Here is a 25,989-nt window from a genome sequence, read left to right on the forward strand (position 1 = left end):
GACAGATTTGCCAAGAAGGTTAAAAGGCATAGTCCAAAAATGAGGAGAATCATAGCAACTGAAGGTCTGGTTTGCTGGAATAAAATTAAACAGCGACAATCTGACAGGTCCTTCTTGTCTGCAGTTTGACTCCCTGGTGATGTCTTCAGGTGCTGAGGGAAACTCTGTATGACATACACACACAGCCTTAAAAACAAAGTTCCCAGCAATTCCTAGTCCAGAGGTGGGGGGGGAAGTGAAACATTAGCCTGGAGGGTTGAAGAAAACCAGAAGAATTCTGGGACCTGCACAGCTTACCAGTGAAACAAAACTTAAGAGACAGTTAACTGCACTAGAATCCAAAATCCACAACTGGGCATTGTGATTTCCACCGGAACGATTTCTCTCCCTAAAACCACTCATTTTCATTAATGAGACTGCATTAAGTCCAGTTTCTATGTCCATTTGGCCTGATTATTTGCATAAACACAACCACAAAAGCAATTGATCATATAGGCGCCTTCGAATCTGCTTCGCTGGCCTCTCACGAGGAATCTTCAGACCGAGCTTCCGTCAGCCTTCCAGGGTGGAGAAGCCCAGCCGCACGGATGCGGCCAGGCTTTGGGCGAATTCCTCAAGTTCTTGAGGTCCCCCTAAAATGTCTTGAGGTGCCTGCCTGACCATGTCTCCAGAGATAACCTTCGTTGCTCACCTGGAAAGACTACCGTGAGCCACACGGCTGAGGAACGCATCCGGCCGCGCCTGCAATGGGCTTTTGTTGGCTTTGAAAGTCGATCTTCATTCCTTAAGGTTCTCAGGTGACAATCAGAGCTCAGGCGTGTCTCTCTCAGACATGACGTTCCACTCAAAGTCTTAGTGCTATTATCCAAAATATACAAAGAACTCTGAAAAGTCGACAGTAAGAAAGCAAACAAACCAAATATAAAATGGGACAAAGACCTTAACAGAAGACACTCAGATGGCAAATAAGCACACAAAATAGGCCTCACATCATATGTCATCAGAGAAAGGCAGATTAAAACAACGATGTGACACAGCTACACACCTACTAGAATGACCAGGGTTTGTAGAGCAGTAAAAATATTCTGCACGACACTGTAAGGATGGACACATGTCATTACACAATTGTCCAAACCCATCGATTGTAAGCCACGAGTGAACCCTAATGTGAACTATGAGCTTTGGGTGATTATGATGTGTCAGTGTAGGCTTATCGGTTGTGACGAATGTTCCACTCTGCTGGGGGATGTTGGTAGTGGAGGTGGCTGTGCATTTATGGGGGTGAGGGGCATATGTAAAATTTCTGTTCCTTCCTCTCAATTTTGCTGTGAAAATAAAACTGCTCTAGAAATTAAATCTTTTAAAAAAGCGTGGAGCCCTGGCCAGTTTTGCTCAGTGGTTAGAGCGTCAGCCTGTGGTCCAGAGAGACCCGGGTTCGGTTCCCGCTAAGGGCATGTACCTCGGTTGCAGTTTGTCCCCGGCCCTGGTTGGGTCGTGCAGGTGGCAGCCACTCGATGTGTCCCTTTCACGTCGATGTTTCTCTCTCTCTCTCTCTCTCTCTCTCTCTCTCTTCCTCTCTCTCCCTCCCACTCTCTCTGAACAAAAAATGGGAGAATGTTCTCGGGTAAGGATAAAAAAAGAAGAAAAAAAAAACCTGGAGACCATTAATAAAGAGCTGGAAACCACCAACTTTTTCCTTGGGCTTAAAATAGAGGCTTTTAGAAAAGGACCTTTCGAAAAGAAATCCAAACATTCAGAACAAGTTGTGCTGATGGCTGGCATTAAAGAAACATCCAGTCTTTATCAGATGCAACAAAACATTTTCGATATCCAGGACCTGCAGCTGGAACAGCCTGCAAAATACATCGGGGAGGGGGCGCTGTAGGCAGGACGGAACGATGCTTCGGATGAAACGATGATCTTCAGGGATGCGTGAAGCTGCCTGCGCAAGAAGCCGAGGAAGGGAAAGGGAGAGTCATGAGTGTGTGAAACCAAAGGAAATGTTAGAAAACGCTGAAGAAAATCAAATCAAACCTCTAAGTGGCCACTTACTAAAAAGGAGCCATTGGGCCCGGCCAGTGTGGCTCAGTGGTTGAGCATCAACCCATGCACCAAGAGGTCGCCAGTTCGATTCTCGGTCAGGGCACATGCCCAGGCTGTGGGCCAGATCCCCAGTGGAGGGGCGTGCAGGAGGCGGCCAATTGATGTTCTCTCTCCTCAATGTTTTTATTTCTCCCTCCCTCTCCCTTCCTTTCTCTCTCTCAAATCAATACAGAAAAAAAAAATTAGCCCTGGCCGGTTTGGTTCAGTGGTTAGAGCATCGGCCCACGGACCAGAGAGGCCCAGGTTCAGTTCCCGCTAAGGGCATGTACCTTGGTGGCAGTTTGTCCTCGGCCCCAGTTGGGGTTGTGTGGGTGATAGCCAGTCGATGTGTCTCTCTCACATCGATGTTTCTCTCTCTCTTCCTTCCTCTCTCTCTCCCACTCTATCTGAAGATAAATGCAAAAATGTCCTCGGGTAAGGATAAAGAAAAGAAAAAAGAAAAGAAAAGAAAAGAAAAGAAAAGAAAAGAAAAGAAAAGAAAAGAAAAGAAAAGAAAAGAAAAGAAAAGAAAGGAAAAAGGAGTCATTGAGTGGCCTTTTTGGGACAACACAAACAGGGATAATAGAAACTTGGGATTGGATGTAAAGGTTGCACCAGAAAACAGACATCCTAGAAGATCAATCACAAACTGATTAATGTCACTCCATGAAAGGGTTATTTTAAAACACTTCAAAAGAAATCAAATATACATTAAATTAGCGAAGAAGATGAAGTAATCAATACGTTCAAAGACAAAGTCTTCAAAGTGAGGAAACTTCACCTTCTGAATTAGGAAAACACACAAAGGAGAGGCAGTAACACGAGCCTCATTTCAAGTCCTTCCTGAACAACAGCAAGAAAAATAAAGGAGCGTTCACCAAGGCTCCGACCTGGAGGCGATGTGCCCTTTAACCTTCCAGGAGCATCTTTCCAAAGCAGGTGGCTAGGTGAGCCGTGCTGGCCACCCACAGTGTGCACACCAAAATCCCATCAGGGAAACTCAAAAGAATCATGGCCTCCAACGGAAGCCAGCTCAGTTCTCATGTGAGCAAAAGCTCATGACCACGGCTGAGAGCTCTCTTGGCTGCAAGAAACCTTGATAACTTAAGAAAAGGACAGTTATACTTCAGACAAAATTATTGAGGAGGAATTTTGATATTCTGAAGAATAACTTTACATCCCGGATGTTCCAAATGGACATCTGCAGAGGCCAAGAGGACTTCTAGAGAGGGTTGCCGGTCCGAGTGCATTAGGGTCCACCCTAGTAACTTCATTTTAACTGAATTAACTCTTTAAAAACCCTGTATCCACCTATCATATTCTGAGGTACTGGGGGTTAGGACGTCAACATCTGAACGGGGTGGGGGAGGGGGTCACAATTTAGCCCCAAACACTGTGTGTTATTAATGAAAAGACAATTCCAGGTCTAAAGAGAGATGCGTCCCACAGGCAAGGCAAAGCTGCCTCCAGATTCCCTGAACAAGTACAACTTGCTGGTCTTGCAGCACCTACTTCTCCCTGTGGACAAACAGGAACTTCACCCTCATCTTGTGGGTGAAACATAACTGCATTGAGAAATATAAATATGAAAGAATGGACAGGCAACAAAGACACATACACTTCTATAAAAAATACAGATGCAAGATCTGACAAGAGGGGGTGATCTCTAGTACACCCGTCTTCACTCCGCTCCACTTCAGTGACACCTCCAAAGACAAGTCCACCCGACCCCCAGTCGGAGCTGGCCACACCCACCCCTTTCTATCCTCTGTTATTTTCTTCAAAGCACGTCACACTCTTGGAAATCATCACATTTATTTGCTTGATTGGTGTCAGTCTCCTTTCACTAGAACATAAGACACAAGGAACCGGTGCAGCTCTGTCTGTCTTGGTTCACCCCTGAACCCCCACAGTCTGGCCGGGTAGCAAACCCTCTATCAGTAGCTGTTGATTGGACTCATAAGTAGCTGCTCCATTTTGAAGAGTCTGTTTGGCTTTAGAGTGACTTTTCATATCCATCTTCCAAATCGTATTTTGCTGAATCGGAAATGTTGAAAATCGTTTGACTTCCTTCATGGGAGGTGGTGACTCCAACAGCTAGCAGGGAAGGCAAGTCGGGGGGTGATGTGAAGATGGAAATGAATATTAGCAGAACCGCTGCGCTGGAGGCAGCCTCCAGGGGTTGCCCCGAAAAGCCCAAAGTGGCCAGAGGCAAGTGGACCCCCCACATGTGGTCACCTCCAAGTTCTCCATCCCCAAACATGCATCTCACTCTCTCCAGGTGCCCTGGCCACAGGTAGAGAGCCTGGGCCCGGGAAGAAGTGTGGAATTCCTAGGAGAGGAAAGCTGACTCTCCCCCAAATTAAAGCAAACCCAATAAAAATCCCAATAGGTTTTTGCAGACAAATAGAAACATCATTCTAAAATTTGTCTTGAGTAAGCAATGCATTACAATTGTCAAGAACTGTAAAAGTAATGACTAACAATTTCGATGTTCTGTGTGTATAACAATACTAGGAGGAAGTACTGGTGAATATGTACGTTTAAAGAGGAGAGAGTCTAAGTGCACAGACAAGGAAGAAATCATAATGGAAATTTTGAGGAATTTGTTTTTCAAAACAGTTCATGAAAAGGCAGGTGTCAAAATGGAAAAATACCAGTGAGTTCTGTTGGACAAAGCTAATACTCTTAATGTACAAAGGATCTTCTCTGTTTTTATGAAGATAAACACACAAATAGAAAAACTGGAGAAGGATACAGGCAGAGCCTGATAGGGTAGGATCTGGAGGTCCCTGGTCAGGGCTTATCATGAATGAACATATTGTGGGGCTTTTTTGAGGTTTAGTCTCAATGAACTGGGAAGTCAGCAAGTTAGGCAGAGGCAGGGTATGGTCTGATTGACATTTAAAGTGACCCTGTGGTGGCTACTGTAGGGAGAACAGACCTTGCTGGGATTGGGGAGACCCTGTGAAGGTTGAGGTGAGAGACCAGCCGAGGTGGTCCAGGAGAGAGGATGGCGTGGACCAAGGTGGGAAAGTGGTCCAGACTGGATAGACTTTGGAGACAGAACCCAGGGAACTTGCTGATGGATTCAGTGTGGGTGTAAGACAGAGAGGTGACAAGGATTTTCATAAACATGAGAGAATTTTTAATTATGCCAGATGTATTTGTTTTATATTGCTGCTGTAACATATTATTATGTTTAGTGGCAACACGAATTCCTAATCTCAGAGTTCTGCAAGTCAACAGGACAAGTGGGCTCTGCTGTTTCCTTTGCTCCTGGTCTCTCACAACATCAAAAGCAAAGTATCTGCTGATATGAGCTCCTTATCTGGAGGCTCTGGGGGATGGTGGGGGATGGGTGTGAGAGGAATGCACTTTCAAGCTCATTCAGGTGGTTAGCAGAATTCAGTTCTGAGTGGCAGTAGGACTGAGGTCTCCATTTTCTTGGGGTCAGCAAGGAGCTTCTCTCAGCATGTAATAGTGGGGAACTGTAACCCACCTGACCATTCTTTTGACATTGTTTCTATAAATACTGACTCTGATTAATATGTAGCTTATAGATAAACAACTTGTTTGTGTAAGAATCCTAGGAACTAACTTCAGAAGATGCAGATGCCAACCTTCAGTCATCCCATTTCTGGGAGATTTTCTGACCTTCACCATAGAACCAGGATGACAAAGTCCAGGATGACACACCAGACCATCACTTGTTTGGTTTCTAGGTCTTTATCAGGATGGACTGTGCTGGTCTGCACATAGATAACTTTTCAACCCCCTCTCCTTGATCTCTTTGTCCTGCTTTCCCTCTCCCTCCTTATCGAAGCCTCTGCCTGCACTGAGATGTTGAGATAGGCTTTGTGACAAGAGTCCCCCACCTCCTCAGGTTACTGGCACTTGAATAAACCTCTTTCCTTTTTCACCAGCACTTGTCTCACAAGTTTGACTTGTAACCTTGGTTTTGGTGACAAGCACTTTAAGGGCACCTGCTATACTTGTCACATTGCCCCTCCCCCATCTACACACCTGCAACACCATGTCTAGTCCTTCTCATGCTTCGGATGGCTCTGAATTCTCCTCTGCCACATCTCTCTCACTCTAGCCAGAGAAAATATTCTACTTTTAAGGGCTCATGTGATCACTCAGATAATCCAGAATACTCTCCCTATTTTAAGGTTCATAATCTTTTTTTATCCTCACCCGAGGACATTTTTCCATATTTTGTTCAGATAGAGTAGGAGGGAGAAAGAAAGAGAGAGAAACATCAACATGAAAGGGACACATTGAGTGGTTGCCACTTGCACAACCCAACCAGGGCCAGGGACAAACTGCAACTGAGGCACATGCCCTTAGTGGGAACCAAACCCGGGTCTCTCTGGACTGCAGGCCAACGCTCTAAGGGTTCATAATCTTAATTATGTCTATAAAGTTTCATTCACTGTGTAGGTAAAAAATTCACAGGGTCCAAAAATTAGGGCATGGATATCTTGGCAGGTAGAGTGGGATACATTCTGCCTGCCTACCACATGAGGAAATGCTGAAATTAAAGGGAAAATAATGCAGGATATTAGTCCAGGGTTTCTCAACCTTGACACTATTGACATTTTAGACTGGATAATTGTTGTGGGGACTGTCCTAATCACTAGAGGCCAGTAGCAATTCCCCCTACCCCCCAATACACACACCCCAAGTTGCGACAAACATTGCCAAATACTCCCTAAAGTTTAAAATCACTCCCAGCTGAGAATACACACACATACACACACACACACGTTCATCTGTAGAATAAAAAATATTGAAGGAAAAATAACAAAGTATTAACAGTGATTGTTGTGTGTTTTGTCATAATAGTTGTTTTATTTTCTTTATGCTTTTCGAGTTTGAATAGCTATCACTTTTAAGCATTATGTTACAAAGCAATTTCTCCCCCAATAGATTTTCAAACCTGAAATCTGTGTCTTTATTCTCAGAAGTTCCATTTGATGGCACTTCACTGTTCTTCTAACGTACCATTGAATTTCTGTATCTCTATTCATAACTGAAATTATGTGTCTTTCTTTTATTTGTCAGATTTTGTGTCAGAATATATAATCTATGCCTAAAATTAGTTGAAGCACCAACAGAACTAGCTGTTCTTTTAGTTTGAAAGAACCATCCAGTTAAGTGGTCTGGCTGCTCAGAGCCATTTTTTGAGATAATTACTTGAGAACTTTTATCAGTGGTTTTCTTGATTATAAAGCATTATGGTTTTCTACTTCTTCTTGAGTCCATTTTGGTCATTTATACTTTTCCATAAAATCACTGACTTTGGAATATTCATATTTATTAGATATGATCATATATAATACATTATAATTTATAATATCTACCTTATCTGTAGTTATATCTTTTTTCTCATATTAATATGTTCTCTCTTATTTGTTAGATTTTCCAGAGATTTGTCTCTTTCTTCTGATTTTCCAGGGAAACTACCTCTTCAATATACTTATTAGGTACAGCCATTATGAAAGTTCCTCAAAAAAATTAAAAATGGAACTACCATTCGATCCAGCAATTCCACTACTAGATATACTAGATCCAAAGGAAATGAAATCACTATATTGAAAAGATATGAGCACTCCCATGATCATCACAGCATTATTCACAATAGTCAAGACATGGAAACACCCTAAGTGTTCACTGATCGCTGAGTAGATCAAGAAAATGTGGATAAAATGGGATGTTATTCAGCCATAAAAAAGAATAAAATCTTCCACTTGTGACAACATGGATGAACCTGAAGGATACCAGACGAAGTGAAATAAACCAGACAAAGAAAGACACTGTATTGTCTCATTTATATGTGGGCTCCAAAGTAGTCAAACTCACAGAAGCGGAGAGAAGAGGGGTGGTTACCACAGGCGGTGGACGGAGATGCCGGTCAAAGGGCACACACTTGAAGCTACAAGATGGATTAAGTTCTGAGGAGCTGATAGAACTCAGGGCCGTGGCTACACCCTTGTCTGAGATCACTGCAGGCCCCTCCACTGACCATCCGAGGTTAGTTATGACCGTAAGTCTCAAATAGCCAGTGCTTCCCGTTGTGATAAACCAGATATTCTTTAAGAACAGCACTCAACTACTCAATTTGGAGAAAGAGGTAAACATATAGATGTTCACATTTAGGGTTTCAATTTTAAAATTCACTGTTGGGGGGTTTGATTTCAGGAAACTCCCGCTGGAGCCCATCTCCCTCCTCAATTTGGTGGATGGGAGGGGCGGAGTCCAAGAGGGCGTGGCCCAGCAGCCCAAAGGCCTATCAAGAGCGGGGTTAAAAACCAGATGGAGGTGTGAGGACAGAAGCCAGAGAGCTGGGGTGAGTGTGGGGATGAGGAAACAGAGATCAAACTTTCTAGAAGTTTGGCCGAGGAGAACATGAGGGACATAGGATACCAAGGGGAGGGGACAAGGGATCCAAGGAGGTGTTTTGTTTTCTTTCAAGGTTAATACAAGCATGTTTCAGAACGGAGAGGAAGGAAGGGGAGCTGAGGCTGGCGTAGAGGGGCTGTGACGGGTGGGGCAAGGCCGAGGCCCTCAGGTATCTGAGATGGTGGGAGGTGTGGAATCTTCACAAGAAGGTGGGATGAGTCTGAGAGGAGAGCAGACAGACAGATGTTCCCTCCAACCTGAAGGGCCAAGAGGAACCACAGCAGTCAGAGAGGCAGCCGCTGCTGGGGGGGTAGTTCTGCCAGGTGCATGAGGGTGTTCCCACAGGATGGCTCCCAGATTCTCTGTGAGAAAGAGGTGAGCTCAGCTGCTGAGAAGGAGAGAGGAGCAGGCAGTCTGGACAGGACAGGAAGAGGCTGTCTGCCTTTCTAGTCAGTTCCCAGGTACTGCTGGTGCTGCTAGTTAAGGCCCTCCTTTGAGAATGACTTTGGGAACAAAGCCACACTCATCCACTGCTTAGCTCTGCGGGGCACCACTCACGTGGGCTGCTCTGCGGCACCGAGGGCCCAGAGGAGGAGGTGGCACGAAGGTCCCAAAGGGCATGACGGGCCCTGGCTGGGTGGCTCGTTGGTTAGGGCATAGTTCCATACACCAAAAGGTTGCAGGTTTGATTACTGATCAGGGCACATAACCAGGGTGTGGGTTTGATCCCCAGTCGGGGCATCTATGGGAGGCAGCCAATCCACATTTCTCTCTCACATTGATGTTTCTCTCTCTCTCAAAACCAATAAAAAACATATCCTCAGGTAAGGATTACAAATTTAAAGAAACCTCTCAAAGGGCATGACGGTGTCACCTTCCCCAGCAGCACCTGAGCAGGCCCTGGGACCAGAAGGTGAGCAGAAGGAGCTCAGTCACTTGGGTGAGATGAAGGGACAGGACGAAAAGGATCGCAGGGCTGGCAGTGGCTGGACTGCTGGGCAGGAGCACCCAGCCCAGGATGCCTCTCGTGCCCCTGTTACCCATCCACGCCCTGTCTATCTTCCTTGCTCCTGCCTAGATGTGGCATCCGCCATCGAGCCTCCATCGTGCCTCCCGATGCCCAGGTTCACTCTGCTATCCTTACCTGAACCCACAAAACCCGATGTGTGATGTTAGCGTCATGCTGCCTCCTGGGGCACCGTGAGTTACTGACTACTTACACTGCATTCCATCAGTCTACGGCCGTGTATTGTAAGATACACCATTGCTTTAAGTATAAGAAAGAAAAATCACTGCCAATTTTAATTGTAATAAATTCTTGACTTCAGCGATGTTAACATATGAAAAATTGTGTATCTTAGAATCCATGGACCATGGATCCTTGAGCCTTGACCAGAGGAGCAATTCTGTAAGTGTGGTCCAGAAACCCCACTGGTCCCCAAGGCCTGTCTAGGAGGTCTGCAAGGTCAAAACCGTTTTTGCAATAAATGTTAAGATATTATTTTCCTTTTCAATCTTTTTCTCTCAGTGGAATTTTTTAAAGGCTACTCAACATACGGTGACATTCCTTTGACAGCTAAAGGAATAGGTGTATTCTAGTGTTTTAAATTTTTCTGAGTTTTATTTCTGCTATAGTTACTGTTGATAGACATAACCCACTGCAGTCGGATGTGGGCCTGGCACTTGGCCGGAGCGGGGCCCAAGGTCAAGAATAAGGAGAGGTACACACGGAGGGTGCACACAGCAGGAGTGTACACAGGGTACAGGGACTTAACCCAGGCCAGAGAGTTCAGAGAAAGCCTTCTGGAGAAGGTAGGGTTCATGTGTGCCAACTTCAGCCAGATGGTCCTACCCTGCCCACCAGAGATCTGCCCCAGCTGGCTCTGTGACCCTGGGTTTAGTCCTCCTTGTTTCCATCACCATGAGGGCAACGGGAGGTCTCAGGGGCTGGGATGGTTCTGCAGGAATGAAGAAGGGAAAAGGATGATGGAGAATGAATGAGGTGTGGATGAATGCAGGGTGCAGGACACAGAGGAGCTGTTAGGTGCCTGGCCTTGGAGCCTCCTCCCAGGGCCCAGGACAAGTTGGGGGCAGGGGCGCTGGAGCAGGGAGTTGAGCAGGTACAGTGGAGGCTCTAAATTTCCAAAGAGGAGGGTATGAAGTGGGGTAGGGGAGAGTGAGCCTGGGAACTTGTCTGGAAGCTGCATTTGTCTGGCAAACAGTGTCTTAACAGTTTGTGTGTTCTGGGGACGCTGGTCTTGGAGAGGGAGCTGGAAGGGATAAGGCTGCAAAGAGGGTTGAGTCCATGCCTGATTGGATGGGTGGGTGGTGGGTGGATGGATGGATGGATGGATGGATGGATGGATGGATGGATGGGTGGGTGGGTGGAGTGGCTGAACCTCAGTCCTCCGCAGGTCCGAGCAGCGCGCGGGGCACGGTTCACGGAGAACCCAGCGGGCGGGAAGGGGGCGCAGGCGCGGCGGGCGCCAAGGCCCCCCGGTTGGGGGCGGTAGCGGGGAGGGCTGGAGGTGGGGTTAGAGAAAGGGACGCGAGCAGGATCCAAACTTCCGGTGCCTGCAGAGTGCAGAGCAGCGCGGCGCAGAAGGAGGCTGCACAGTCAGAGGCTGCAGGTCGGACCGCGGCCCGGCGCAGCCATGGTGAAGATCAGCTTCCAGCCCGCCGTGGCCGGTATCAAGGCCGACAAGGCCGACAAGGCTTCGGCCTCGGCCTCGGCCCCGGCCCCCGGCCCGGCCGCTGAGATCCTGCTGACGCCGACTCGGGTGAGAGGGGCGGGGGGCTCGGCGGGGGCTGCTGGGGCGCACGGGGTCCCGGAGCCGGGAGCGGGTCATCCATCCCCAAGAGGGGAGGGGGCTTGGGTCCTGTCCCGAAGCCGCCCCGACAGTCGAAGCCCTAAGTGTGGGAGGGGGTCAGAGTCGCTAGTCCCCAGGTGGGAAGCGCTCGAGGTCTCTTCCCAAAGTATAGGGAGGGGCCCTAGGAGCCTAGCCCCCCAGTAGAGGGGGGCGCTGGGCGGAAGAAGTTCAAGGAACGTTGCTGGTGGGGGGTTTGCGTCTGGTTCCAATCAAGGGGGAGGGGCCGAGAGTCGAGTCCTCAGGTGGGGGATGGGAGGAAGGTTGAACATTGTTTCTCCAAAGTGGAGCGGTGGGTCGTGATTGGTGGGGAAACGGGGGGCGGGGGGGGACTTCTGGTGCCAACGAAGGGAGAGCGGGAGAGGGACCCTGGATTTCGTCCCAAACAGGGGGCTGCCAGGGGCGGGGGACGTGCTGCTACCCTGCACTTGAATCAGTGGAGCAGAAAGTACTGAAAGATGAAATAAACCAGAACCCGCCCGGCCGCACGTCCGGAGTTCGAAGTTCGGGGTTCCGAGGTGGGGCGGCCGGATCCCACCGACCCCCGTCCCTCTTCCTTCCTCTCCCGGCTCTTGCTCGGGCTGCCCCTTCCACCCCGGGAGGCTCCCTCGAGGCTCAGGTGTCCTGCCGATCCTGGCCCCGCTTTGTGGGGGCGGGCCTCGTTGCACCCCGCCTGCCCGGCGTCCTCCCGCGTCTCCCCCTGCCCCGGGCCTGGGGAGGGAAGGCATTTCCGCGACGTGAAGTCTGACCCGGGAGGGGACAGGACTCTGGCGCGGTAGGGAGGTGATGGGAGGGAGGGCTGGTCCAGCCAAGCTTTATAGTGTCAGGGCAAAGGGGTCTACGCAGCGTCGCCCCCAACGCTCTTGGGGTGCACCAAGGCGCCCCAGCCCCCAGACACAGGACTTCGAAGAAAAGTCTTTGTCCACTCCCTCTTCCCGAGGCTGGCTTCTGATGGCTCTCCTCGCGCCAAGGCCCTCCCCAAGTTCATGGCTGAGATACAGCTCGCCTGGGGATGTCCTGGGGATGACTATGATGAGGGTTGCAGGGGAATACCTGTGCCCTGGAGGAGGGGACTCTGGAGAGAGGCCTAAGACAGGGGTGTCACAGCCTGAGCAGGCGCCCTGCGTGTGGAATGCTGGGAGCCTGGGCCAGCTCCCCTGCCCTGATGTCACTGCCGCATCAGCACTGCTTGGGCAGTTGGGGGTTGCTATGACCCCCACCAGGGCAGCTCCATCTTCCTCTGATGCCTGCATGGAGAAGGGCACTCCATATATGAAGACTGGTCTGCAGCTTTAAAAGTTTGCAAGGAGCACTTGTCAAGCCTCCTTCCTCCCTTCATCTCAGCCTGGGATGGGGGGCCCAAGGCAGCGTTCTTGAGGCCTGGAAAACAGGACTCTGCCCCTGAGAGCTTTAGGGTTCGGGCAGGAGGGAGGACCAGCCAGACAGTGGGAGGATGTAATTCAAGCTCTAGTGAAGGCCCACCGAATTTGCAAGAGTGGCACATTCTCTGGAGGGCCCCTGCTGATGCTGTCGATGGTGGCCCACAGGCAGGGTGGCAGATGCCAGCATCACCTTGGCAATGACTGACATCCAGCCCCTGGCTCCAAGCTCAGACATCCTCTCACCCACCGTGAAATGGAAATATCCGCATCCTCCTGCTGCCATTTTGTGCTGGCCTTCGGCCTGCTGAGCGTGCCTGCTCCCCCAAACCTTGTTGGGCAGGATCCTCTCCCTCTCTTAATTGGCAAGAGGGAGCAATGGAGGTCCAGGAGGAGGATTAAAAACCGACACTTTTAGGACAGATATGCATATCCGTGAAATTTTATAGCCGCTCCAGGCCCCGGGGTGATGCCCAGGGGGCTTGGCTGTTTCATCCTGGCTCTCCAGGAATTGGGGCCTTCGGAGAAAGTTCACTTCTGGGAGCCTGCGTGGCCTCACCTGGCCAGGGGGCATATTTCCCACACCCAGTGCCCAGGCGTGCGCACAGCAGGCGCCAGCGTCCACAGTTGTCGCCAGGACAGACTCGCAGCCATTTAGTAGGGCACTGAAGGACGAGTGAGTGGGACAGGCAGGCCATCTGGGAGGCCCCAGGAGCTGCTTCAACAAGACAGGTCACTGGGTTTTGTGCCGCTGTGGTGGCGATGCAAGGGAAAGCTCATTAGGTCTCTTGTGGCTGGGGTGACTCTAGACCCCTTCTTGGTCACTGAAACGGATTCAGTAATAAGATTCAAAGCCGTGGAAGGACCACGGGGCGCACAGATGAGCTGGCGAATGCCTTTCAGGGGTGGGGCCGCCCTCTGGCCACTGAAATAAAATGTCCACCTGTGCCGGCCTGGGGGCCAGGGGGCCAGGGGGCGGCAGCAGCACCCTCAGAGCTGCTCTCCTGCATCTGAGCAAAAACTGAGACACAAGGAAGATTGCGTCCCCAGATCTGCTGCTGGAAGGAAGTGCCTCGGTGCACCCAGAAGGGATGGGGGTGGGGGCCCAGCTGGGTCTCCAGCTGCCCACTCTCCCCACGCGGTGTTTGCCTCTGAGATAATGATGAGCCTGCACTGATGAGCAGCTGACAGGGAAGCACCCCCTCTTAGCACCTTCTGGCCACATCCTTTATTGGTAAGAGGGAGCAATGGGGACCCAGGAGGAGATTAAAATCTGACACCTTTAGGACAGACGTGCATATTAGTGAACTTGGCCAGCCCTCCCCTCTCCCACAGTCCGCCTGTGCCTGGGTGCACACACACACACACACACACACACGCACACGCACACACACACAGGTATGGGCATGCCCAGACTCAACCCGGATCGGGGGCTGCGAGAGGAAAGAAAAACGTTCAGTACAGTCATCTTCTCAGTGCTATAATTTTCTCTGGCTTTGCCTTTGATTAATGGCCCCCGGGTCGCTCCTTGCATACCTGAGAATCAGATTTCACCTTCTGTGCCCTGGCCTCGGGCCCTTGGCAGGGAGGAGCTGGGTCTCCCCGAGTGGTTGGGGAGGGTCCCTGCCAGCCAGGAGGGTGGATCTAGCCAGGCTTGAAGTCCTCCTGCCCCAATGTTCCAAATCCCACAGGCCCCGGGCTGGGTCGAAAGGACCTTGGTGAAAACGGCTCCGGTCCTGCCCCATGGCCGTGTGGGGACAGGCTTCCTGTTCCCGGCCTGCCCTGGTCTTCCCAGGGGGACTTCGGCACTGAGGCACGCGCCAGACTTCTCTGCCTTCTCTCTTTTCTCAGCCTGTCCTTGCACGTGTCGAGGCTGCACAGAGTACCAGGGAGATGAGTTTCTCTTAGTGACAAAAAAAATGTTTATGGTAAAGTCACAGAAGCACAGCCTCTCCGAGGTCTGTCCCCCAGGGGAGTCCCAGCAGCCGACTTGCTGGTCCTCCAGCTCTTTCCCTGGTCTCACCCTGATGCTCAGGCGGGGAGCGGAGTAGAAGGGAAGCCCCCAGCCAGCCAAGCAGAGCAGAGGTTTGCGCAGCAGTGTCCTCGGAGGGCCCACACCGTCTCCTCTCCCACTGCACCTGGGGCTCCAGTGATGACAAAGTCATAGCCCTGTCAGCAATGACCCAGTGTCTGTACATTTGAAAGCAGCCTGCATGCCCGGTGGGCACAGGCATTTACCCATCCTCCCCACGCCCTGCCATGTTCTCTCTCTCTCACACACTCACACGTTGGTGCCCTTGTCTCTGTGCTCTGTGGCCTGGGAAAGGCAGATGCTGAGGAGGGGCTGTGATGCTGCGGAGGTGAGGTGAGACCCCTCTGCCCCGTCAGTCCCGGCCTGCAGTGAGCGCGCTCTGGCCCCCTGACAGCTCCTCCTCCAGCCTGCAACTGTAGCTTAATCCGCTTGCAGTGAATTTGTACATTAGCACCGAGGGAAGGTAGCTGGGGAGCCCTCTCCATGAGCCACGAGGGTCTGCTGAGTTAATGCTCCAGCTGGCTGGGTTCCCCCTGACTGGCCCTGGCTTTGCTAGATCATTTAATGAGCCCGTTGTGGGGCCCAGTGAAGCCGGCAGGCGGAGGCCCAGGCCCCTCTGGGGTCCCCACAGGTCTGGCTCACGTGCCTCACAAGAGTGCACAGCCAGGCACTTTGCTCAGAAAGCCCAGTCGCTATGGAAACAGTATGCAATATTTTCTACTTTCTAGATGGAAGCCCCCAAATGCCTGGGTGTCTAGCAGCTCAGAGGCTCCCTGAAGCAGGCGCCGGGCCATCTTTCTGAGTGAGCTAGGCCGCCAGGGATCCCGGGGGCTGAGGCCTCGGGTTCTGGCCCAGCTGCTCGTGCCCAGTGCGCTGGGCCTGCCAATAAGCTGGGGCTTTGGAATTGGAGCTCGAGCCTTGGTCTCGACGGTGCAGCGTGGTCTGGGAAGCAGCGACAGCCTTGGGGCCGGATTCAGGGGCCCTCCTTCCTGTGCGGGGCCCTTCAGTCTGGAAGCAGGGACCCCCGTGGTTCCTCTCTGCTGCTCGGCCATGATGCTCCTGGGGCGCGGCCCCCACCGGCTAGAGGCGTGTTGGGTTGGGAGTGGAGCAGGGTGTGAGCCCAGGTGTGCATTGGGGGGAGGGAGGTGTCAATAAGGCAGGAGAGCAAGCCATTTGTCCACTGCACATCTAGGAAAGATGGGGGATCCCCAGCCTTCACAGTGACCCCCACAGAGGCGTGAGGACACAGGCAGTGTCGGAAGTACTAGCTGGAGACTGTGACCTTCTCCGCCCGGACATTAGCCACCCCTCGCATTCAGCTGGGGCCACGTGAGCCCCACCTCCTCCCTCTGCGCCTTAGAAACACCTGTCCCAGAACAGCGGGCCTCACCTTGACCGGGTTCTGCCTTTGTGGAGCCGGCCTCTGGGCTCTGGCTTGTAGCCCATTGATCGTTCTGTTGTTTTTTAAGCAGCTTTTACAAGCTTGCGCCTCTGGCTTTCCTGGACAGAGCACAAGCCTGACCCTCTTGCAGCCTGACAGCTGTGGGAGGTGGTGTCCCTAACAAGGAAAAGGTCGCTGATGAAAATCTGCTATTTTAAAACTGCACTTTATCTTTCACCAAAGGCTTTCGGGTTCTTTGTCTCCTTTCATCCTGATAAAACTGCCCTCAGGACAGAGCCCTGTGGGGAGGCCACCTGCTCGCATTTCACAGAAGGGGGGTAATGTAGTGTGCCCCTCGCTGGATCCCAGCCCCAGCTGGGGCCTGGGGGCCCTCTCATCCCTGGGTCCCACTAAATAGAACTGTGGGTCCAGAAGGGGAGGAGTCACAGCCGTGCCTTCTGGGTCAGTGACCAGTCCTGAGGACCACTCACAACACGAGCTCCCGGGGCGGCTTGTTCCTTGTGAGGTGCTGGCAGACCACCCTGTCCTGTGCTCTCCTGGGGCACACTGGGAAGTCAAAGCCATTGCAGCCCTGCCTCCTCCAGGTGGCAGCTGTCCCTCAGGGCCCTGTGGGCAGTGGCCAAGTGTTCCCTGGTTAGTAACCCCAGGGTGCTGAGGAGATGCCAGCCAGGTGAGTGGTCTCACCGACTTGCTTCTCTGGTCTTAATTCCAGGACCCCCCCCCCCCCCCCAGGCAGGGCCAGGGTAGAGGGAGGCCCCAGGCTGTGTGGGGCAGTGGGTTTTATCGATCCTGCCAGGTGAGTTGTGGAGTACAGACTGGGGTGGTGGGAAGCAGGGTGGTCAGGGAAGCCTCTTTTCTGTGTCTCACCCCATGGCTGCTGAGGCTGGGGGCCGGCGGGCCTGGTGATGGATGTGCCCAGAGGGGGAGGGTCCTTCAGGCCTTCTCTGCCCTCCCCAAGCAGGGAGGCATCAGCCCCTCTGAGGCCCAGGCCACACCCCGCCCTGGTGTGCTAAACCAGGGGCCACAGGGGACATGGCCTGGGGACACGCAGGCTGTGAGCCCCCGCCCCCCGCCTGCCAGACCGGGCCTCCTGTCCTGGCACCCGCTGCAGGCTGAAGGGAGGAAGGAAACAGGCACAACCAGGGCCAAGCAGGCAGTTAGATCAGAGGCTGAGTGAGGAGCTCCACTCTGGGCTGAAGCTCCTCCCCTCCCCCACAGGGCCCCAGCTCCTTGAGGATGGGAGTGGGGTGGGGGTCCTTGGCACTGGCCTCTAGTCTCACCCTGGCCGTACCTGGACACCATGGAAGGGGCACTGGATGGTGGACACTGGGGGCAGAGCCAGGCCTGGCACCTTCACAGCATCTCGCAGTGTGAATGAGGGCCTGGGTTGGGGGATGAGCGGACCAACATTGCACAGCTGGCCTAGAGCGGAGCCACCAGGCTCAGTCCAGGGCTCCGGGGGAAGCAGTGTTACTGAGATGTACACCATCCCTTCACACACCCGCCCAGACACGTGGCCCGGGGCTGGCCTGGTCGGCTTGCTTCTTGGCAGCCCTGCAGCTACTGTCCTGAGCCCAAGTCTGGTTCCCAGAGCAGACTCAGGAGGAGCCTCCTGCCCTGGCCTCCCTGGGGGCAGCTGCTGCTGCCACAGCCACGTTTCTGTCCTGGCAGAAGCACCCTGGCTTCCGGAAGCCTCCAGACCTCACCCTGCAGGCTCCACTCCGACAGCCGGCCCTGCACGGCCAGCCAGGACCTGGGCGAGGCCATCGCTGCCCGGCAGGCTGCGCTCCACGCAATGCGGATCGAGGGCCCTGTGCTGCCTGGCCAGACGGTGGAACCCCGGACCCCACCAGCCGTGACAGCCCCCTGCCATGGCCCCCCTTCCACTCCACCCTGTGGACTCCAGCCTTCAGGTGGATCTTGTCACTCCCCACCTCAAAAGCCTTTGCTGGCTCCCCACTGCCAGAGCACCCCAATTCCCGGAGGTGACGAGGCCTGGCACGATCACGTAGGCCACGCTGTGCTTCCCCCTTCCATGTTTGAAAGAATATACTGTGACCGCAGCTGGCCCCGTAAAGGGGACTCGTGGCACAGGGAATTCCAAATGTGCCCGCTGAGCCCCAGTGGGTTGTTTTATGTGGCTTCGTGGTGAGTCAGTCTGTGTACGTGGGAGGAGGAGCTGGGGAGAGCCCGAGTCTTTTCCTTCCAGGTAATGCTCGGTGCATCCCAAGTATCCGTCCTGACCCCAGGCTCCCTCCTGGCCGGCAGGGTGATGGCTCACTTCGGAAAAGGGGTGGGAGGATTCCAGGGCACAGGACCCCCACCTAGCTGACCCTGCGCTGCTGTCCACAGGAGGAGCGGCCCCCCTACCACCGCCACAAGAAGGGGGGCTCTGTGGGCAGCGTGTGCTACCTGTCCATGGGCATGGTCGTGCTGCTCATGGGCCTGGTGTTCGCCTCTGTCTACATCTACAGATACTTCTTCCTCGCTCAGGTGAGGCCGGGCCGGGGGAGGCAGGGTCTCGGAAAGGGGGGTGCTCAGGAGCGGAGGGAAGGGTGCCAGCTTGCAGCGGGTGTGGGAGCTGGCGGGAAAGGGCAGCGGGAGCAGTTGAGAGCCGGGTGCTTGGGGTTTATGAGGAGGGACAGCAGGAAGCTGGGGCATGCCCCCAGGTGGGAGGAGGGCCCAGGCTCACCCAGAAAGCCTACATCCTCCCTCCTCCCTGGGGCCTCCTTGGGCTCAGGCCAGCCTACCCTCAGCCCCTCGTCCTGGGGAGCCTAGCTCTGGTCCAGGAGCCAGGATTGGGGCCCCGTCCTCTAATGCCCACAGACCTGGATGAGTGTCCTTACACGTCAGCAGACACATCCGAGGTCAACAGGAAACTCCCAGGAGTACAATCAGCGGTGGGGGAGCTGGGATTGGAATCTGGCCTGTGTAGCCCACGACCCCTTCCTACAGTGTCACCCAGGGCCATTATCACCAGAAACTCAGATCCAGCAAACACTGGAACCCTGCGATTCCTGAGTCCGAACCCTGTGCCCATGGGTCGTGCCTTAAGGAATTCATTCCATTTCATGTTTGGTGGTCGGGTTATAAAATGGTGCGGTGAAGGGCGGGTTTGCAGGCAGACACCAGCACCTCCTGGGCTGGAGGCCCTGGCCACGGTCAGCCCGCCTGGGCGGAAGCTGGGCTGTAGAACTGTTTACGGTCACAGCGACCTTGTGATCGGCCCCGACCTGGGGAGGGAGGCAGCCCTCCACGGACTCAGAACTGAAAGTAGTTAAATTAAACGTAGCTCAAAAGAAGAACCAGCAAGTACAGCAAACGGGGAATCTCAGAGGGACAAAAAGGTTACCAACAGCCAGTCATCTGTGACCCGGATGACCTCGCGCTCTCGAGCCCTGGGCTTTAGCTTTGTCACCGCCCAGTTTCCCGTGAAGAGTCTGTATTCCCTGGGCCTTTCCCCTTGGGGCCTGCTGACTTCACTTTTGTCCTCCCTGCCCTCCCCCCATGGCCCGCTCCCCACTTGTTCTGGGTTTTCATCCTGTGCAGGACCCTCGGCCCACGCTGGCCTCAGGTCCCCTCTGTTCCCAGCCCCCACTCACAGCCTGGGGTTCCTCAACAACCACAATGTCACAGGATTCGTGTGGTGACTCATCCCGGGAATCTGCATGGAGACAGAAGGGGAGTTCTGCCCAATCCAGGCTGACATGGGCCTACTGGTCCCCTGGGCAGTCACTCTGCCACAGGCCTGTCGCAGGGCCTCCTCTCCCTTTCTGATGGAGTGGTCAGGCCGCCACTCGGGAAACAGCGTTTGTCCGGTTTCTCATGAGGCACGGGGTCCAGGGACAGTGGTGGGGGCTGTGAGGTTGGACGCAGAGCTGCCATTACAAGGGGCTGCCTCTCTGCTCCCCTCCCCTTTGCCCCCTTGGTCTTCAGGGCCCCGCAACAGGGGGCAGGAAAGATGGGTGAGTGCCCTCTGGTGGCAGTGAAGGGCACCGCCCGCCCCCAGGACCCAGCTTGCCCCCGAGAGCCCTCCTGCCCTGCCTAGGCTCTTTCTCAGGTGTCTGTCCCTCTGGGTCCTCCCTGTGCTGGCCCACCCCATTTCCCAAGCACAGGCTCATGGACTGGATCAGAAGAAGCCTGAGGGAGCACCTCATTTTACAGATGGGGAAACTGAGGCCCAGCTCACCCCCCTGACTCCCCACGTTTCTCAGTTTGTCCAGCTGTGAAATGGGTCTCAGCCCCACCTTCCTGTGTCCGCGGGCCTGGGGAGGGTGAAGTGTCTGCGCAGGCAGGGGCTGTGCAAGGGCACCCGTGACCCGTCCGTCTCTCTCCCCGCCTTGCTCAGCTGGCCCGAGACAACTTCTTCCACTGCGGCATCTTCTACGAGGACTCCCTGTCCTCCCAGGCCCGCACGCGGATGGAGCTGGAGGAGGACGTGAAGATCTACCTGGAGGATAACTACGAGCGCATCAACGTGCCGGTGCCGCAGTTCGGCGGCGGCGACCCTGCGGACATCATTCATGACTTCCAGCGGGTGAGGCTGGCCGGGCCCGGGCGGGGGTGGGAGGGGCCCAGGGATCCCGGCCCCCCTGCCACCAAGAGTCAGAGAAAGAACAGGCGTGAAAGGAGAAGGTGATGGCCCTTGTACATCCTCTGACTATGCACAGGGTAAAGTCAGCTGCGTGTAGGACAGGACTGTGGCTTAGCTTTGTGAGGTTTTAAAGACATTGCTTTTTTTATACAGGGTGGGGCAAAAGTAAGTATGTTCTTGTATTGTTACTTAGTAATTACTGTATTATTTTCCATACGCACAGCTGACCTACTTTTGCCCACCCTGCGTAGGTCAGGCAGTGAGCACTGGCAGACCAGCGCCGGGTCCTCCCCGCCCGCCCGGCAGCTGCAGACGCTGGCTCTTCTGGGCCAGGCCAGTGTCCCTGTTTACTGAAGTATTCCCGCGTCGATGTTTCATCGAGGTGTAGCGCGGAGCGCCTGGGATGGGGTGCTTCTCACCGAGGGTCCACAGACATGGACCCTACGGCTTTTATGAAATGCACATTACTGTGCTCCCCAAACCTCAGCTCTCTAACTCCATGAGCAGAACTCTGAGGCATTTAACAGTTTGTATCCTTCATCTAGTAAGTAGAATCTTCCAGAAACAGGCTAGGAGAGGAACAGAAAAAGATATTTTATTGCCATGGCGGGGGTGGGGCCCTGCCTTTGCTGGCTGAGGCCTCTCCCAGCCCTGCCTGGGCCAGGCTGTAGCCTGCAGGGACTGATGTGGGCCCTCCTCCTTCCCAGGGTCTGACAGCCTACCATGACATCTCCCTGGACAAGTGCTACGTCATTGAACTCAACACCACCATTGTGCTGCCCCCTCGCAGCTTCTGGGAGCTCCTCATGAACGTGAAGGTGAGCGGTGATCTATCCAGGTGGCATCTTGTCCCTCCCTGTGGAGGCTAGGCCTGGGGCAAGGAAGTTTCATGCCCCACTCCATGCCCCACTCCATGCCCCTCTATGCCCCACTCCATGCCCTTCTATGCCCCACTCCATGCCCCACTCCATGCCCCTCTCCATGCCCCACTCCATGCCTCTCTCCATGCCCCTCTCTATGCCCCTCTATGCCCCTCTCCATGCTCCACTCCATGCCCCTCTATGCCCCTCTCCATGCCCCTCTATGCCCCACTCCATGCCCCTCTATGCCCCTCTCCATGCCCCACTCCATGCCCCTCCATGCCCCTCTCCATGCCCCACTCCATGCCCCTCTATGCCCCTCTCCATGCCCCACTCCATGCCCCACTCCATGCCCCTCCATGCCCCTCTCCATGCCCCACTCCATGCCCCTCTATGCCCCTCTCCATGCCCCACTCCATGCCTCTCTCCATGCCCCTCTCTATGTCCCAGTCCATGCCCCACTCCATGCCTCTCTCCATGCCCCTCTCTATGCCCCTCTCCATGCCCCACTCCTTGCCTCTCTCCATGCCCCTCTCTATGCCCCTCTCCATGCCCCACTCCATGCCTCTCTCCATGCCCCTCTCTATGCCCCTCTCCATGCCCCACTCCATGCCTCTCTCCATGCCCCTCTCCATGCCCCTCTCTATGTCCCAGTCCATGCCCCACTCCATGCCTCTCTCCATGCCCCTCTCTATGCCCCTCTCCATGCCCCACTCCATGCCTCTCTCCATGCCCCTCTCTGTGCCCCTCTCCATGCCCCTCTCTATGCCCCTCTCCATGCCCCACTCCATGCCTCTCTCCATGCCCCTCTCTGTGCCCCTCTCCATGCCCCTCTCTATGCCCCTCTCCATGCCCCACTCCATGCCTCTCTCCATGCCCCTCTCTATGCCCCTCTCCATGCCCCACTCCATGCCCCTCTCCATGCCCCTCTCTATGTCCCACTCCATGCCCCACTCCATGCCCCACTCCATGCCTCTCTCCATGCCCCTCTCTATGCCCCTCTCTATGCCCCTCTCCATGCCCCTCTCTATGTCCCACTCCATGCCCCACTCCATGCCCCACTCCATGCCCCTCTCCATGCCCCTCTCTATGTCCCACTCCATGCCCCACTCCATGCCCCACTCCATGCCTCTCTCCATGCCCCTCTCTATGCCCCTCTCCATGCCCCTCTCTATGTCCCACTCCATGCCCCTCTCCATGCCCCTCTCTATGCCCCACTCCATGCCCCTCTCTATGTCCCACTCCATGCCTCTCTCCATGCTCCTCTCTATGCCCCACTCCATGCCCCTCTCTATGCCCCACTCCATGCCCCTCTCTTATGTCCCACTCCATGCCCCTCTCCATGCCCCTCTATGCCCCACTCCATGCCCCACTCCATGCCCCACTCCATGCCCCTCTCTGTGCCCCTCTCTATGCCCTACTCCATGCCTCATCTTATGCCCCATCTCATGCCCCACTCCTTGCCCTTCTCCATGCTCCAGTTGCAGTGCAGGGAGAGGCAGGAGCCCTGCCTTTAGGGTGGGAGATCAGACTCCCACACATGCAGAATTCAGGGCAGTGCAGGTGGCAGTACTTGGCACAGCAGGAAGTGCCTGGAGACATTAGAAGGCCGAGCTGTGGCGCCTCTGCATGGGGGAGAGGGGCATGTGTGCATTCAACGTTGGGGGACAGTTCCATTGAGCAGGAGGATGGTGACAAGGGGAGTGGGCAGTGAGCAGTGGAGACCACAGGAGAGAAGCCCTGGGTACTGACCAGCACTGTGGTCACTCCCTTTGCAGAGAGGGACCTACCTGCCACAGACGTACATCATCCAGGAGGAGATGGTGGTCACAGAGCATGTCAGTGACAAGGAGACCCTGGGCTCCTTCATCTACCACCTGTGCAATGGGAAGGACACCTACCGGCTGCGGCGCCGGGCTACTCGGAGGCGTGAGTGGCCCCTTCCCTGGGCTCCAACCCACAGCTGTCCCCAGCAGTGCCCGGTCCCAGAGCTGGACCAGCGGTCAGACCTCAGAGAGCAGCAGCAATAGCAGCTAATGTTAATTGAGCACTTAGGGCCACGCATTATATATGCTCCTTATGTCCTTAAAGGATACTAATCATCATCATCATTATTGCTGCCCCTTTTAAAGGTGAGGAAACTGAGGCACAGAGAAGTTAATTAACACTCTAAAGTCACACAGCAGGAGAGAGGCAGAGCCAGGCCCTCTGACACCAGCTCCGGAGCGCTCAGCATTTTATTGCGCTGCCTTTGGGTGACTGGGTTTGTTTTCCTGGGCCGCCTCCTCCCCGAAGCTCTGAGGTCTGCTCAGGCTCCGAGGCTGTTGGCTTTTGTAGCCCAGCCAGTTCTGGGCCAGAACAGGGCCTCACTGGGATTTCTGTTCTCTGGTAGGAATCAACAAGCGGGGGGCCAAGAAGTGCAACGCCATCCGCCACTTCGAGAACACCTTCGTGGTGGAGACGCTCATCTGCGGGGTGGTGTGAAGGCCTCCCCTCCGTCTGGCCCCACTCCCACCCGCCTGTCCTCTTCGCCTACCGCTCTCTGGCCCCCCTCCTCCCCTCCCCTTGCTTGTACTTTGGACGCCATCCATATCCGTGACGTGTCTCCACAGTCCTGCCCAGCCCTGCCCGCCTCCCTGCACCGGAGCTGCTGATGCCCCGGGCCTGGCCCGCAGAGAGGGCGCCCTAAGGTGGTTTCTGTGACCACCTGAAAGGTGGTCCTCAGGGGCCGGCCCACAGCCGCACTGGCAGTCCACGGGAAGGACTGGGTGGGGGGCTGGGCACGCGGGGGTCCTGGGCTAGGGGACAGGGTGGGGGAGGGGTGAGAAGTGGGGTTCAGAAATGCCCGCACAGTTGGGAAAGTCCCGAAGGTTTTTCCTTGCACAGCACACTCCCGGGGCCCAATTCCCTGGTCTGGACTGAGAATGGGGGGCTGTGTCCAGGGATGGGCCCGCCCAGAGCACAAGGGAAGGTGGCTGTCCTGGGGGTCCCCCAGGACTCGGGTCAGTGCCTTCGGCCCCCCAGACGGAGCCTGGAGCTTGGGGGTGGGAGGAGTTTGTCAAGCACAATCGTTCTCCGAATAGAACCAAAGAGGGAGGAGCCTGGGCCGCCAGCGCCGCCCCCAGGCGGAGCAGCCTGGGCCGCAGCCACCGGCACACGGGGAGGGCCGCGGAGGGTCGCTTCTCACTCTGCCCTGTGGGCGGAGCGCAGCACGGACCCGAGACGGGCTGTGGGTCTCGCTGAGGGGTGGGGGCTCCCTGCTTCCTCCGAACTGCCAGCTGTTTTAGAAGATCCTGCGGAGAGGAGGGAGCGCCACCTGGTACCTGCACCCCCTGCCTCTTTGTTCTGCAGCCCGCCTCCCCCGCCGCCCCCTTGGGGGGACGCACCCTTTTCCTTTTCCTGCTCACTTTTGCATGTTTTTACTGATCGTTCGATATGCTAAGCGCTCTGAGCCCTGAGCCCTGAAGAGGGGTGCTTGACGCCTCCAGTCAGACTTAGGTGCTCCCTGGAGATTAGACTCTTCCACGCTTTGTATACTTTCTCAATTAGATCTCTTTTCAGAAGCGTCTGTAGAACAATAAAAATCTTTGACTTCTGACTTTGACTTGAAAGTGGCAGGTGGGGGTGGTGCAGAGCTGGGCCTGGGGCAGAGCAGGAGGGGGCAGGAGAAGCCAGCCAGCCATGGCATCTGACCCCTGCAGAGGTGAGCCTGCTCCCTGGTTCAGCCCAGGACCACGGAAGATGTCCCCTCCTGAGCCAGGTAGACTTGTTTTGCAGGTGAGGGAGAAGGAGAGGGCTCAGAGCGTGCACAACTGGCCCAAGGTTATGCTGCTTCTAAGTGCCTATAAACCACCCTGGGAGATGATATCATTACTGCTCGTCCTTAAGCACAAGGACGGTGACGTGTTCTCCACAATTTCTGGGCATTAAGCAACCATGTTGGTGGATCTGAGCTGTGGTTTGGCATGAGGCAGGTCCTTGTTCTGCAGAGAAGGAAGCGGGAGAGCTGCCCAGAGCCTTGGCCCAGTGAACCCCAGAGGTGGGACCTGGGTCCTGCCCTGGGGATGAGGACAGGTGCCTACACCTTTGGTCCCATTCACAGGCTCCGTAACCCTGTGAGGGACATGAAAGACTCAGGTCAGTACAGATACACCTTGTTTAAATCTTGCAAAGAGATTGATCTAAATATAATCACAATGAGAATACCAACAAAATTTATTTCTTTAACCTTCAGTTCTTTCAGGAAAGTACACATGGAGAATAGCCTTCAAATATTAAGCATTATAAATGTCCACAATTAATAATGACAATCTTTTTTTTGGGGGGGGGGTATGTGCCCCTAGCGAGAACCAAACCCGGGACTCT

General features: G+C 54.5%; 1 protein-coding gene across 1 annotated transcript; it reads left to right on the top strand.

The window, feature by feature from the left end:
- Window positions 1-11,039: 11,039 nt before the first annotated feature.
- Window positions 11,040-25,197, top strand: ITM2C (integral membrane protein 2C). The gene is made up of 6 exons (XM_036254865.1): window positions 11,040-11,270; window positions 18,523-18,663; window positions 20,519-20,707; window positions 21,472-21,582; window positions 23,403-23,553; window positions 24,017-25,197. The coding sequence occupies exons 1-6, from the start codon at window positions 11,145-11,147 to the stop codon at window positions 24,106-24,108; spliced, it is 810 nt and encodes a 269-aa protein (XP_036110758.1). The 5' UTR covers window positions 11,040-11,144; the 3' UTR covers window positions 24,109-25,197.
- Window positions 25,198-25,989: the final 792 nt, after the last annotated feature.

The sequence above is a fragment of the Molossus molossus genome, unplaced genomic scaffold (genome assembly GCF_014108415.1).
Source record: "Molossus molossus isolate mMolMol1 unplaced genomic scaffold, mMolMol1.p scaffold_m16_p_11, whole genome shotgun sequence".
Taxonomy (NCBI): domain Eukaryota; kingdom Metazoa; phylum Chordata; class Mammalia; order Chiroptera; family Molossidae; genus Molossus; species Molossus molossus.